Raw genomic sequence first — 15,180 nt, forward strand, 5'->3', positions numbered from 1 at the left:
GGATCAACGTGTACGACAGAGTGCTCTAGTTCCCGCCAATATTCAGCAACTTCGCACAGCCATTGAAGAGGAGTGGGACAACATTCCACAGGCCACAATCAACAACCTGATCAACTCTATGTGAAGGAGATGTGTCGCGCTGCGTGAGGCTAATGAGGGTCACACCAGATACTGACTGGTTTTCTGATCCACGCCCCTACCTTTTTTTAAATGTATCTGTGATCAACAGATGCATATCTGCATTCCCAGTCATGTGAAATCCATAGATTAGGGCCTAATAAATATTTAAATTGACTGATTTCCTTATAAACTGTAACTCAGTCAAATCTTGGAAATTTTATGTTACATTTACTATACACTGTATGCTGAGCAGCAGCACAGAGGCTATACGCGTGAAATCGTATTAAATCAACCTATTCCCCCTGTGGATCCTGGTCAATAGTAGTGCAGTATATAGGGAATGGGGTAAACAGACTGCAAGGCAGCTAGCGTGCCGTACTGTGCTCTGGCCTGAATGGTGAGTAGATTAATGGGTTTCCCTTTCAGTCCTATCAGCTGTCCCACCACCACCAACAAGGCCTTCCTCCATGTGTACAATCAATGTTAGCAAAGTTATATGATACAGGAGGTACAAGCTCCGAGGTAAACACAGCTGCTGAAACCTCTGCACGCGCGCACGCGCACACACACACACACACACACACACACACACACACACGCACACGCACACGCACACGCACACGCACACGCACACGCACACGCACACACACCCTGCTTAGCTCAGCTCTACAATTTAACATTTTGGAATAGACCTCTGAAGCAAAAGCATCCAATTAATTAACTAATGGGTAGCGGCCAACCAAAATGCACCCTTTTCCCTAGATTGTGCACTACCCATAGGGCCCAGGTCAAAAGTAGTGCACTATATAGGGAATAGGGTACCATTTGGGACAGAGCCACATTATTTTCCTCGATGGGATGCTTACTGTGCATTGTGTTGATAGTGTACAGTGCTGATTTACAAACCCCATTGTGGGCCCCTTTCCACATGTGGAAGCAGCAGCTTTGGGAAGAATGTCATTCGGCGAGAGGAGTGTGAGCGTGAGCGTGTGTGCGAGAGCAGGGACAATGGAAGTGAAAGTTGAACAATGTATTGGGACAGAGATCACAAGACACGAGGATCAACTAGTTAAACTGCTCTCAACATGACTGAAAGGAGAAGTAGGCCAATCCTCTCTGGTGCCATGGATAGAAACGATCCAGTAATGGAGGTAAACGCAAGTAAACACAGTTTCCCCACCTCCCTCCCTCCCTCTGGGACAGTTTGTCCCCCCCACCCATAAAAAGCGTTACTTTTTTTTTTCCACCACGACCCGGCAATCAGACTTTACCCACCACTGTTACTACCACTACATCACTGGTAACCACCACAAACATATGATCTTTGAGTTACCTAACTGAGGGAGTCATTTTTCTGGGTCAACAACATTCAAACAAATACTGTAAGTAAATGGTCAGCTCCACCCACAGCTTACCTGAAGCAATAAGACTGTCAATAGCACAAGTTTTAGGCCTACACACACACACACACACACACACACACACAATGAACTTGTTGACACTAGCTAGGTTGCTAGCTAGGCCGCTTATCCACACCCTCAAATGAGCTCAAATGAAGGTTGGCCATATTTTTATTTAACTAGGCAAGTCAGTTGAGAACAAATTCTTATTTACAATGACGGCCTACCCCGGCCAAAACCAAACCCGGACGACGCTGGGCCAATTGTGCGCCGCCCTATGGGACTCCCGATCACGTCCGGTTGTGATAGAGCCTGGAATCGAACCAGAGTCTGTAGTGATAGCTTTTAAACGCTGCGCCACTTGGGATGCAGGATTCTGCTCGTTGATGTGTGACATGCCTAATAATGAACCATACATTTGATTTATGATATCCTCTATAGTCACTAGTCAGCCATTGTCAGAGTCAGTGATACCTGTCTTGTTGATGACAACATAATGAAACAAATCCCTTTAAAAAAAAAGAATGTGCGGACGATGATAAATGTGAGTAGGTTTTGGAAAGAAGTTATAGGCATATCCATGCTATGTGTTGCTGTCCACATCACTAAATCATGCATCCAGTCTGTATGACAAGTAGCTTATTTCCATTATAGTGACCAGATACTTTGTAGTTCGTGTTGTGGAATCAGGGCTCGTTTGGCCCACAGATTTACTGTATGTATGAGTTGGTTGGCCTCACTAAACACAATATATAATGAGTTTGAGCTGCTCTGTTCTTTTAAAATGGCCAAGGTATGACATTATATAATGGCCAATACTGGCATCAGCTGATCAGTTAAATAGCCAACTAGCTAACAAGAACTAGATTCATGTAAAAGGGTCCAAAGCAAGTCTTAACTAAATCAAATCTAGATCTGATTTACTTAGCTATCTGGTTAAAGAACATAACGAATCTTTGGTCATGGGGGGGACCTTGACATGAGTTAAGTACATAAAAACATTTGTTGTGATAAACATCGACAACAACTAAAAACGTTAGCTTGCTAGGTAGTTAAGATATAAAACAAATCACCGGTCACATTTTACAGCAAATCCACATTTACTCAACTCGCCAAAAGGTCCATGTTAGCTAGTTAAACGTTAGCTGAATATCAACATTTTAGATGTTTAAAATTAGCTAGTTAAAATGGTTAGCTTAAAATATAGCTTCAAAACTTACTAGCCAGTTAACGTTAGCCAATTCATCATGGCCTGGGTTTTATAAAAACCAACCTACCAGTCGCTGTCTAGAAAATAAACATCGGGAAGACAAAACGGTAAAGCGGATAATCTCTTGCTACCGTATGAAAAGAAAACACAGCGTCCATGTTAGCTGTTAGCTTAGCGGTTGCTAGTTAGCGGTGACAACATGCTAGCTAACGTTATTAACTCGCTAATCCAAGGACGGTGGAGAAGCATAGCTAGCATAGACATATACTCATCAAATACACTTCTTACCGTTCAGCTACTTGTTTCGATATGTGTTTGTTGTTGTTGAAAGGTTATCTATGCTGTTCGTATACCAAAACAACAAGTTCACGTTAGCTTCCTTGGTTGAACACCCTAATAATACATGAAAATCAAATAAAAAGCAGGTAGTAAACTAGCTAAACTAGAAGCGGTCCTGGCTGGCTGTCAATCCCTCCCACGTCCCGGGGCTGCGTTCATTACGAAAACAGATAACGGGACGAAACAGTGTTGTACTATTCAATTAAAACACGGAGGGGTTTTGCTTCGTTCCGTTTGTTTCCGTTTAAAGATATATATATTTTTTTTTTGCAACAGAATTGGCATAATGAATACACACCTGTTCAAGAACATCATGGAATAACGTTTTTGGGGAAACGTGTAATCGGTATAAATCTTTCCGCAACGTAGCACAGGTTCATTTGAACTGAACGCCCCCCCTCCGGGGTGTTGGAAAAGTATGAGGGAATTCACTCAGAAGTCATATTAATAATAAACATCTAAATATTCCCTCGTTTTGTCGATCACAAAATAATTGTATTGTGATCACGACATAACAATCGAGATCACACAATTCTTTTTTCTTTTTTTTGATCTCGACAAAACGAGGGATTTTGTTTTTCATATGTCCTTTGTGTTCTTCCGTAAAGCCGTCCTGAGTGATGTAATCTTGAAAAATGGAGGTGTGTTTTCCCCTTTCCCAAAGCCCACTTTACAATAGCTTTTTAAAACATCTCTGAGCTATCCTTCAACATTCCCAAAAACTAGTCTTTGATGGAGAAATACATGAACCCGTTCCTGGATCAGATTTTGGAACTTGTATTGAAAGGTCTAACATGGCATTGTTTTGTAACAAGCCTTACCTAGGTAGGCTTGTTACTAGTTTACCTAACACTGATTTATATATATACTAGATGACTAACAGGAGGCGCTGTTATGAAGCCTCCATCTTGGCACTCCTCCGCCGTTGTGAAAATTAATTTTGATGTTATTGAAATGCATTTATTAATGTCTTTTTTTTTTTTACATGTTTATTCTATTCCAGACACCTTAATGCATACTTTTAAATCAACTAAAATGTTGTTGGTCACATTAACATATTTAGCAGATGTTATTGCAGGTGTAGCAAAATGCTTGTATAAGAAATATTATGTGCGCTAAACATACAAATAAAACATGAACAAATATATACAACCTTTTTCCTTAAAGTATAATTTTTTGAAAGTTTTACTGTTACTGTCCCAATTACATAAATACATAAATACATGTAATTTTGTCCTTGAAAAATGTAATTGCAATACTGTAGAATTCCATTCATTCCTATGGAGGACTACTTCCCAGTTGCCGTGCATATGAGACATTGGTGTCAGAAGTGGGATGGCGCTTGTGAGGCCATCAGAGAGGCATGCACATGTAGAATTAAATAGAACTATGACCATCCTAGAGTTCTATTGTCACGCATCTTTGGTGGCCTCGAGACCCACATTTGACACTAGTGTAGCAAACGAGGACAAAGCATCAAAACCTATCTAAGCAAGGGGCATTCGTTGTAATAAACTTTATTTGTAATGGTTAAGTCATGTATGACTTTCCATTATACACTTTTTTTTATATATATAGTATTTGGAAGCCTTTTAATCTCTGTTTACAAAATCTCACAGGACAACACACATTTAAAATTGAGCAGTATATCTTTGGGTTTGAGATCCAGGAAAATAAAATAAAAACACACAGGAAATGCAGAGGCCAATGTGCTTGCCATTTCTTGTGGGTGGCGCTGTTCATGTTTTCTACTGGTGGAATTGCGAAAGAGTCACCATAGAAGAAGCAAACAGTTCACAAACCCCCACGAAGAAGAACAACGAGGAAGTCTGATACAAGAAATAACTTTTGTTGCCAGCTAAACTTCAGGTAATTCAATAAAAAAATATATATAAATACGAAATGTAGAAAGATGAATTATTCCGTTAAATTTCAGAGAACATCGGTATGGGTTTTTCTTGAGAATTACGGTTTTGAAAAACTAGTCCCGTCCTCAGATTTGAGTTTTAGCCTTGTCATGAGCTAACGTTAGCTAGCTACTTAGCTTATGCTAACTAGCGAGCAAGTATCATGACACAGCCAGACAGTCTTTTATTTATATATATATATATATAGCTAGCTAATGCTATCATTTTAAAAGGAAACGTTAGCTAATTTGCCTGGAAGCTAAATGTTTTTCAGATTGTATGTTTCCATCCTATACATTTCTTGTTGATAGTTAGCTAAACAACATATTTTGGTTGGTTTGTCTCGTCTTGAAACTGCAGTTGAATTGTCCAAACAAATATTTTCTAGCTAGCTACACTGAACAAAAATGTAAAAAAAAAAACGTAACATGTAAAGTGTTGGTTTCATGAGTTGAAATAAAAGATCCCTGAAATGTTCCATACGGACGGAGTTTTTCCTCTCAGATTTTGCGCACAAAGTTGTTTACATCCCTGTTAGTGAGCATTTCTCCGTTGCCAAGATAATCCATCCACTTGACAGGTTAGATTTTTCTTTATTTAATATTTTATTTAACTAGGCAAGTCAGTTAGGAACAAATTCTAATTTGACAATGAAGGCCTACCCTGGCCAAATCCCCCCCCCCCCCCCCAATAACCCGGATGACGCTGGGCCAATTGTGCGCTGCCCTATGGGATTCTCAATCACGGCCGGTTGTGATACAGCCCGGGATCGAACCCGGGTCTGTAGTGACGCCTCTAGCACTGCGATGCTGGTGTGGCATATCAAGAAGCTGATTAAACGGCATGATAATTACACAGGTGCACCTTGTGCTGGGGACATTAAAAGGCCACGCTCAAATTTAGCAGTTTTGTGTCACAACACAATGTCACAGATGTCTCAAGATTTGAGGGAGTGTGCAATCAGCATGCTGACTACAGGAATGTCCACCAGAGTTGCTGCCAGAGAATTATTACAGTTAAATTCTCTGCTATAACCAGCCTCCAACGTCATTTTAGAGAATTTGGTAGGTACATCCAATCGGCCTCGCAACTACAGACCACGTGTAACCATGCCAGCCCAAGACCTCAACATCTGGCTTCTTTACAATACTATGTCGTTAATAGTCATTTTTAAGCATGCTTGTGCAACTGTCTACTAGGTCAGGGAAGAATTTATTTCTCTCCCTTGTCTCCTCCTACTTCAGAAGTAAACTAACCATCCTACGTGTCTGTCAACAACCCGAGGATCAACATGTCTTCAGGTGCCCTATTCCCCAGCCTGGTGTCAGGCTCCCGGGGCTCGTCCAGTAAATACCTGGTGGAGTTTCGTGCCGGTAAGATGACCATGAAGGGTAGCACTGTGACACCGGACAAACGTAAAGGCAGTGTGTACGTCCAACAGACAGACGACTCCCTCATCCACTTCTGCTGGAAGGACCGGGGGTCTGGAAACGTTGATGATGTGAGTGGATTGTTGAATCAGATCAAGATGAATCGAATCAGATCAAGATGAATCGAATCAGATCAAGTTGAATCGAATCAGATCAAGTTGAATCGAATCAGATCAAGTTGAATCGAATCAAATTGAATCAGATGGCGTAGTGTCTCTAGCCTGGTCCCAATTTTTGGTTTGCCAAAGATGGCAGCAATGGAGTTTGTGAAACTGCACGAACAGATCTTATATCAGGCTATGATGTCTATTGTAGCAAAACAGTATATAAACCGAAGAATATCTAACGACTTTATACAAGATTAACCCAATAAAAAAAAAACTGCGATGGTTTCCGGTAAGTTTTATAATATCCTTGTTTTGTTGTTTCCAGGACCTGATCATCTTCCCTGATGACTGTGAGTTCAAGAAGGTGAGCCAGTGTACTACTGGACGCGTGTTTGTGCTTAAGTTCAAGGCTGGATCCAAGAGGCTGTTCTTCTGGATGCAGGTGAGGGTTGAATTAACATTACACATTACATTTAGCATAACACGAGTCTTGCCAAATGTGTGACAATGACCATAGGAGTTTGGCAAGACGGCATAAATGGGTCTGAGACCAGTCAAGGAAATAATAGGATTTTGGAAGACCTTTTCTTAAAGGCCCAAAGCAGCTGTTTTTTTTTAATATCCATATTCAATGTATTGTGGGGAACAATTCCATATCTTACTGTAATAGGTTTCCATTCAAATTTGCAAAACAAATATAAAAAATGAGCCAAATAACTATTTCTCAAGCAAGAACTGAAACTTAGCTGTTATTGGTAGAGAGATTTGGAACTCTCTTTGTTATTGGTCTGTTAACCAATTTAATTTATTTTATTTTTTTTACGTATGGTGATGTCACCATGGAAAGCAAAAACTGCCGCCCATGCAAACCTGTTGATTTTAAAAGGTCCAGTGTTGATTTGTATTTTCAACTATCAGGAAATAACACCGATCATATGTTTTCACACTTTTACAGTGTTAGATTCATCAGCTGTTTTTTAAAATATGATATAAAACACTTTTTATTTTTTTACTTCACATTTATTCCTTCATTATGATGTTATTCATTTCTCTTGTCACCAAGAGCCAATACTTTTGATATCGATCTCTTAATGTTATTGATTCCTGTGATTGACCAGGAGCCTAAATCAGACAAAGATGAGGAGTATTGCCGTAAGGTGAATGAGTACCTGAACAACCCTCCCATGCCTGGAGCACTGGGCAGTGGAGGTAGTAGCAGCCATGAGCTGTCTGCTCTAGGAGGTAGGACACACACAGACCGCTCAACATTCATAACAATTTATTTGAATTGTTTCGTCTCTAAGTTCAGATTTGTATTTATTTTTTCTCCCCCCCCCGCCTCCTCCCAGGTGAGGGTGGCCTGCAAAGCCTCCTGGGTAACATGAGCCATACACAGCTGATGCAGTTGATTGGACCAACTGGTCTGGGAGGACTTGGTGGTCTAGGGGCCCTAGCAGGACCAGGTCTGGCCAGTCTGTTAGGCAGTGGAGGCCCTGCTACCAGCTCCTCATCCTCCAGGTAAGGGGCCCTAGCAGGGGGATTCCCAGAGGCTACCCGGGCGTGAAATGTATACACACATTGACTGTAAGTCGTTTTGGATTAAATCATCTGTTAAATAGCATGTTATATTAGCTAATTGGTGGGTTTTTCTCCTCAGATTGGTTTGACAGTTTCATGTACTGTGTACCAAATGTCCTTTCTGTATAGACTGTTAAGTTATTAGAATTTTGTACTATATATATATATATATATATATATATATATATATATATATTGTTTTTTGCGTAGACTATTTACATGGATACAAGCTATGCTACGATTTACAGCATCATAACAATCATTTATAATTCCTCCGCTCTTCCCTCCCCGCCACAGCTCCCGTAGTCAGTCTGCGGCCGTCACCCCATCTTCCGGTTCCGCCGCCACCAGGATCAGTTCGACCGTGGCCCCCACCACTCCGGTTACCCCCGCTGCCACCTCCGCTGCCTCCCCCACTGTCACCCCCACCACTCCTGCTGGTACTGTTATTACCATATCTTCTGTCTATTAGTATTACACTGGTTTACTGGTATTACCATTACCACTACTTTTATATTTTATTGTGTAAATATATATTTACACACACTACATGAACCAAAGGTATGCGGACACCTGCTCGTCCAACATCTCATTCCAAAATCATGGGCGTTAATATGGAGTTGGTCCCCCCTTTTGCTGCTATAACAGCCTCCACTCTACTGGGAAGTCTTTCCACTAGATGTTGGAACATTGCTGCTATAACAGCCCTCCACTCTTCTGGGAAGTCTTTCCACTAGATGTTGGAACATTGCTGCTATAACAGCCTCCACTCTTCTGGGAAGTCTTTCCACTAGATGTTGGAACATTGCTGCTATAACAGCCTCCACTCTTCTGGGAAGGCTTTCCACTAGATGTTGGAACATTGCTGCTATAACAGCCCTCCACTCTTCTGGGAAGGCTTTCCACTAGATGTTGGAACATTGCTGCTATAACAGCCTCCACTCTTCTGGGAAGGCTTTCCACTAGATGTTGGAACATTGCTGCTCTAACAGCCTCCACTCTTCTGGGAAGTCTTTCCACTAGATGTTGGAACATTGCTGTTATAACAGCCTCCACTCTTCTGGGAAGGCTTTCCACTAGATGTTGGAACATTGCTTCTCTAACAGCCTCCACTCTTCTGGGAAGGCTTTCCACTAGATGTTGGAACATTGCTGCTATAACAGCCTCCATTCTTCTGGGAAGGCTTTCCACTAGATGTTGGAACATTGCTGCTATAACAGCCCTCCACTCTTCTGGGAAGTCTTTCCACTAGATGTTGGAACATTGCTGCTATAACAGCCTCCACTCTTCTGGGAAGGCTTTCCACTAGATGTTGGAACATTGCTGCGGGGACTTGCTTCCATTCAGCCACAATAGCATTAGTGATGTTGGGCACTGATGTTGGGCAGTCGGCATTCCAATTCATACCAAAGGTGTTTGATGGGGTTGAGGTCAGGGCTCTGTGCAGGCCAGTCAAGTTCTTCCACACCGATCTAGACGGACCATTTCTGTATGGACTTCGCTTTGTTAATGGGGGCATTGTTATGCTGAAACAGGAAAGGGCCTTCCCCAAACTGTTATCACAAAGTTGGAAGCACAGAATCATCTAGAATGTCATTGTATGCTGTAGCGTTAAGATTTCCCTTCACTGGAACTAAGGGGCCCGAACCATGAAAAACAGCCCCAGACCATTATTCCTCCTCCACCAAACTTTACAGTTGGCACTATGCATTGGGGCAGGTAGCGTTCTCCTGACATCTGCCAAGCGTGTTTCATCACTCTAGAGAACGTGTTTCCACTGCTCCAGAGTCTAATGGCGGCGAGCTTTACACCACTCCAGGCATTGCAAAAGGTGTTGTTAGGCTGCTCTGCCATGGAAACCATTTCATGAAGCTCCCGACAAACACTTATTGTGCTGACGTTGCTTCCAGAGGCAGTTTGGAACTCGGTAGTGAGTGTTGCAGCCGAGGACAGACGATTTTTACACACTTCAGCACTCGGCGGTCCCGTTCTGTGAGCTTGTGTGGCCTACCACTTTGCGGCTGAGCCGTTGTTGCTCTAGAACGTTTCCACTTTGCAAAAACAGAACTTTTGACCGGGGGCAGCTCTAGCAGGGCAGAAATTTGACGAACTGACTTGTTGGAAAGGTGGCATCCTATGACGGTGCCACGTTAAAGGTCACTGAGCTCTTCAGTAAGGCCATTCTACTGCCAATGTTTGTCTATGGAGATTGCATGGCTGTGTGCTTGATTGAATACACCTGTCAACAATGGGTGTGGCTGAAATAGCCGAATCCACTAATTTGAAGGGGTGTCCACATACTTTTGTGTGTGTATTATATATAGTGTGTGTGTGTGTGTGTGTGTGTGTGTGTGTGTGTGTGTGTGTGTACACACACACACAGTTTATTGAATATGTAGAAACGGGGGGGGGGGGGGGATGAAAGTTTGTGTCAAAGGGCAGTTGTTAGGGTTAACCTGCCGACACTGTAGACGTTTGTGCCTGAGGTTTCGGCTTAGAACACCCTAGGTCACGTCCTGTCTGTGACCAATAAACGTTGATTTGTTGCAGCCCAGACCCCCGTAGTGCCTGCAGCCATCGGTTCCCCCACCCAGCCCATCCAGCTCAGCGACCTGCAGAGCATCCTGGCCACTATGAACGTACCAGCCATGTCGGCTGCCGTCGCCGTACAGGGAGGTGACGGTAAGCAGACGACTGAAAATGGAAATTGATTGGGAAGAAGTAGTATACATTTTTACAGATAATTTACACCTGCTGTGAAAAAAAAAGTGGCTTTGTTTTTCACTTTTCTTTTTAACAATTAGCTTGTTTTTAGATGTCTGAATAGGGAGGACTTTATTTTAATAATAAAGTGTAGGCAATACATGACTACAGTTAATTTCCTTCATATGAGTAGACCGTAACATATCTGGCATTATGCCGTGTTGTCTTTATGAAGTAATAGTGTATATTTTCTCATTGTGTTGACCCTCTCCTCAGTGGACCTGGCCAGTGTGTGTACCCCGGAGATCATGGCTCCTATCCTGTCTAACTCGGAGGTACAGCAGAGGCTCCTCCCCTACCTGCCCTCGGGAGAGTCTCTACCTCAGAGTGCAGAAGAGATACAGAACACACTCACCTCGCCACAGTTCCAACAGGTAAAGGATTCTTTTTTTTTAAACGCAGTACATATTTTTTAAATGCAGTCACGACAGTATATCTCCTAGTTTATAGAGAAACATTTGATCAGTATGACTGACAAAGGACCTCCTCAACATTCCCTTAAATACTGAACTCTCTGTCTCTCTGTGTCTCTCTCTCTGTGTCTCTCTCTCTGTGTCTCTCTCTCTGTGTCTCTCTCTCTGTGTCTCTCTCTCTGTGTCTCTCTCTCTGTGTCTCTCTCTCTCTCTGTGTCTCTCTCTCTCTCTGTGTCTCTCTCTCTCTCTGTGTCTCTCTCTCTCTCTGTGTCTCTCTCTCTCTCTGTGTCTCTCTCTCTCTCTGTGTCTCTCTCTCTCTCTGTGTCTCTCTCTCTCTCTGTGTCTCTCTCTCTCTCTGTGTCTCTCTCTCTCTCTGTGTCTCTCTCTCTCTCTCTCTCTGTGTCTCTCTCTCTCTCTCTTTCACTCTGTGTCTCTCTCTCCCTCTCTCCCTCTCCCAGGCGATGAGTATGTTTAGCAGTGCCTTGGCGTCAGGACAGCTCGGACCTCTCATGAACCAGTTTGGTCTGCCCTCAGCGGCTGTTGATGCAGCTAACAAAGGAGGTGACCCCCACCCCCCCACACACGTCATCATTTACACATCCTCACACAAGCAGTAAGCACACGTGGCAAACAGGGGGCAGCAGTTGCCTTGAAGTTAGAGACAGGCTTGTAACCAGAGGTTGGCGTCAATATACCCATCTGCTGCCTACTGCTGTGCCCTTCAGCAAAGCACTGAAACCCCCTTTGTTGTTTTAGATGTGGAAGCGTTTGCCAAAGCCATGGAAGGGACTGACAAGGATAAAGACAAGAAGGATGACGATGAGGACATGAGCCTGGATTAGAAGATCTGATCTCTTGACACTGTCCTTTGTTTTCTGTTACTTTACTGCAGTACAGCGCTAGTCTGGAGTGTTGCCTAAACAAATATCCTGCATTTCTCAGATGCATCTTTACAGAAAATACATGTGCCAACGATCGAATAGCTTGTGTATTCAAAGCAATGACATTAACATAAATTAGTAAAATAATGAAAGTTACCAATGCCTTTCTCTTTTTATTAAAAGCAAACAATTGAGCACAAAGAAGTTGACCCATGCCCATTTTTGTATCAGATAAGACTTTATTTAAAAATGTATTCTTCTTAGGGGGAATCAGCTTGTGTTATCTGAGTGAGATATTTAAACAATAAGGCACCTCGGGGGGTATGTGGTATATGGCCAATATACCACGGGTAAAAGGCTGTTCTTAGACACGACGCAACGAGGAGTGCCTGGATACATCCCTTAGCCCGTAGTATATTGGTCGTATACCACAAACCTCCGAGGTGCATTATTGTTATTATAAACCGGTAACCAACGTAATTAGAACAATACAAATTGTCATACCCTGGCTGTCAGCCAATCAGCATTCAGGGCTCGAAACACCCAGTTTATAATAACATTAAAAACAGTAGTTGCTTTAAAGTTTTTTTTAAACTTGTGATATAATCCATACATTTTTTTTCCCCCATTATACCAACTATATAAAATGTGAAATTCTTCTACGGAATACAGTACATGTGATGTGGTTCAAGGTTAACACTGATTATAGTATTTAAAGCTGGACTCCTTGATGGTGAAATTGACATGTTCGTTTTGGGATATTACAACAGAAGTTCAATATACTGCCAACAATGAACCCCCTCCCATGCGCGATGGAACAGAAGAATATATACTACTACTACGATTGATTGTACCACACTGTTTCGACGGCGCCTCGCCTTCGTTTCATCCATAAAACCAATAATAAAAGGTGCCGTTTTGCCTAATGCGTATTCCATCTTGAAGGGATGTACCACAGTTTTTACTAAGGGCTGTTTTCATAGACCTACATTAGTATTCTCAACATGAAAACATGTTGTTTTTGTTGAGCTATGGTCAAGCTAAGTCGAATCAATGTATGTAAAGCAAAACCACAATGATCAAACCACAATTTTCTACTAAAGGAATTCTTTATATATATATATATATATTTTTTAAGCACTTTCCAGAACTAGTTATTCAAAGTGGTTTCTAACCATGGCCAAACAACGATAAGATTTTTCAGTGGTCTGTATAAAATAAGTCCAGCTAAGTTTAGAACTCGATTCAACCCGGATCACGGAAATTATAGCGCGATTTGAAATTCAAGCGTAATTTTCCGATTGAGCTGACATAACGCAGCATTTCCTGTGAACGCAGGAAGATTGCCTTTAAATTGATATCGCACTGTAGAGCGGCTCTTCGGGCGCTACGGATTGAATCAAGCCCCTCAATGTAGGTCTGTGAAAGCAGCCCAGAGAGATGTAGATTACTATTACAGAACTAACACACTAAAGACAACATATTTGGCCATCTTATACTCTAGCCCAGGTTCCAGTCTGTTTGTGCTATCATTCCACTCCTCGTATGGCACGAAAGGTCTGGATTTCAGGCTTTACTCTAGAGCTTAGTTATTTGCAAACCGGAAATCAAGACGTGGCAAAAATAAATACATTTAAATGAACTAATGTACGTCGCCCACCACCAGGGATTTGTATGGTAGACATCGTTTACGTGTTTATATTGATCCTTTTAGCAGTTGGAGACGAGTAGGGCTGCGTTCAACAGGCTAACAAAGTTGTTGGAATGTTCAAATAGAAATACAATATCTAGAACCGACATGCCTCTCTGATGTGTAGAATACAGTATCACGCCAGCTCTATTCATAACATTTCTGTCTGTAAAGCTCCACAACATTGTCCTATTGAACTTGCCCTCAGGGGTGCATTCGGAGAGGTGAAACGTAAAAAAAAAGATAGAACTGGCCTATTCTACATGACAGACAATGATATTGGTTCTACATAGGTATTTATATCTGAACTTTCTGTAATGTTGTCCTTATGAACATGACCCAGAGCTAGCTGGCTGTAACAGGGCTAAAAGGGGTCTTCTGTCTACATGGCTGGACAGCCCTGTGTGCTCACAGCTCCGTGTACTGACAGGGGTTTAGAAAGCATGGCTGGTCGCTGGTTCAGGACTGCTCTCCGAACACAACCATGGAAGGAGGGTAGGGCATCGGGGAGGCCCGGCACATCAACACCATCTAGAGGAGAGAGAAGAAGACCACAGAAAATGCTGAGTTGCAATACAGAAAGATAATTTTAAAATGGGGTTTGTATGTGTGGCAAAAACACTGCCTCCATTTCACTTTTCTGTATCCCGCAAGGTACCCACACACAGGTTAAGATTTAAAACCATTGTATCATTACCTTAATTATTAAAATGTTTTACTTCTGAGATAAATGTTTGTCATGTTAGTCCAGACCCTAGTGAGCATTGAAGGTCCCCAAGAACACAGTGGCCTCCATCATTCTTAAATGGAAGAAGTTGTGAACCACCAAGACTCTTCCTAGAGCTGGCTGCCCAGCCAAACTGAGCAATCGAGGGAGAAGGGCCTTGGTCAGGGAGGTGACCAAGAACCAGATGGTCACTCTGACAGAGTTCCAGAGTTCCTCTGTGGAGAAGGGAGAACCTTCCAGAAGCTTCTATCTCTGCAGCACTCCACCAATCAGGCCTTTTTGGTAGAGTGGCCAGACGGAAGCCACTCCTCAGTAAAAGGCACATGACATCCCGCTTAGAGTTTGCCAAAAGGCACCTAAAGAACTCTCAGACCATTAGAAACAAGATTCTCTGGTCTGATGAAACCAAGAATGCCAAGAGACAGGTCTGGAGGAAACCTGGCACTATCCCTACGGTGAAGCATGGTGGTGGAAGCATCATGTTGTGGGGATGTTTTTCCCGTGGCAGGGACTGGGAGACTAGTCAGGATCGAGGGAAAGATGAACGGAGCGAAGTACAGAGAGATCCTTGATGAAAACCTGCTCCACAGTGCTCAGGACCTCAGACTGGGGCAA

The 15,180-nt window shown here is 42.5% G+C and overlaps 3 protein-coding genes across 5 annotated transcripts in view; 1 reads left to right on the forward strand and 2 right to left on the reverse strand.

The window, feature by feature from the left end:
• LOC115168718 (dnaJ homolog subfamily C member 5) overlaps window positions 1-3,388 on the reverse strand; it is a 32,815-nt gene extending 29,427 nt beyond the window's left edge. Inside the window, exon 1 of one of the 3 annotated variants that reach the window (XM_029724240.1) lies at window positions 3,368-3,388. The gene's annotated coding sequence lies outside the window, so the exon portion shown is untranslated. Of the gene's footprint in view, window positions 1-2,797; window positions 2,903-3,018; window positions 3,227-3,367 lie in introns of those variants that run through there. The other 2 variants (XM_029724238.1, XM_029724241.1) reach the window with 2 other exon arrangements.
• Window positions 3,389-4,826: 1,438 nt separating this feature from the next.
• Window positions 4,827-12,349, forward strand: LOC115168719 (proteasomal ubiquitin receptor ADRM1). The gene is made up of 10 exons (XM_029724242.1): window positions 4,827-4,938; window positions 6,221-6,477; window positions 6,839-6,955; window positions 7,632-7,755; window positions 7,863-8,031; window positions 8,389-8,531; window positions 10,642-10,773; window positions 11,071-11,228; window positions 11,726-11,828; window positions 12,024-12,349. The coding sequence occupies exons 2-10, from the start codon at window positions 6,268-6,270 to the stop codon at window positions 12,107-12,109; spliced, it is 1,242 nt and encodes a 413-aa protein (XP_029580102.1). The 5' UTR covers window positions 4,827-4,938; window positions 6,221-6,267; the 3' UTR covers window positions 12,110-12,349.
• Window positions 12,350-12,367: 18 nt separating this feature from the next.
• Window positions 12,368-15,180, reverse strand: part of LOC115168778 (laminin subunit alpha-5) — a 37,818-nt gene continuing 35,005 nt past the window's right edge. The window contains exon 26 of the mRNA XM_029724336.1: window positions 12,368-14,369. Coding sequence (XP_029580196.1) covers window positions 14,221-14,369 — 149 coding nt within the window. The 3' untranslated portion in view covers window positions 12,368-14,220. The remainder of the gene's footprint in view (window positions 14,370-15,180) is intronic.

This window comes from Salmo trutta, chromosome 30, assembly GCF_901001165.1.
Source record: "Salmo trutta chromosome 30, fSalTru1.1, whole genome shotgun sequence".
Taxonomy (NCBI): domain Eukaryota; kingdom Metazoa; phylum Chordata; class Actinopteri; order Salmoniformes; family Salmonidae; genus Salmo; species Salmo trutta.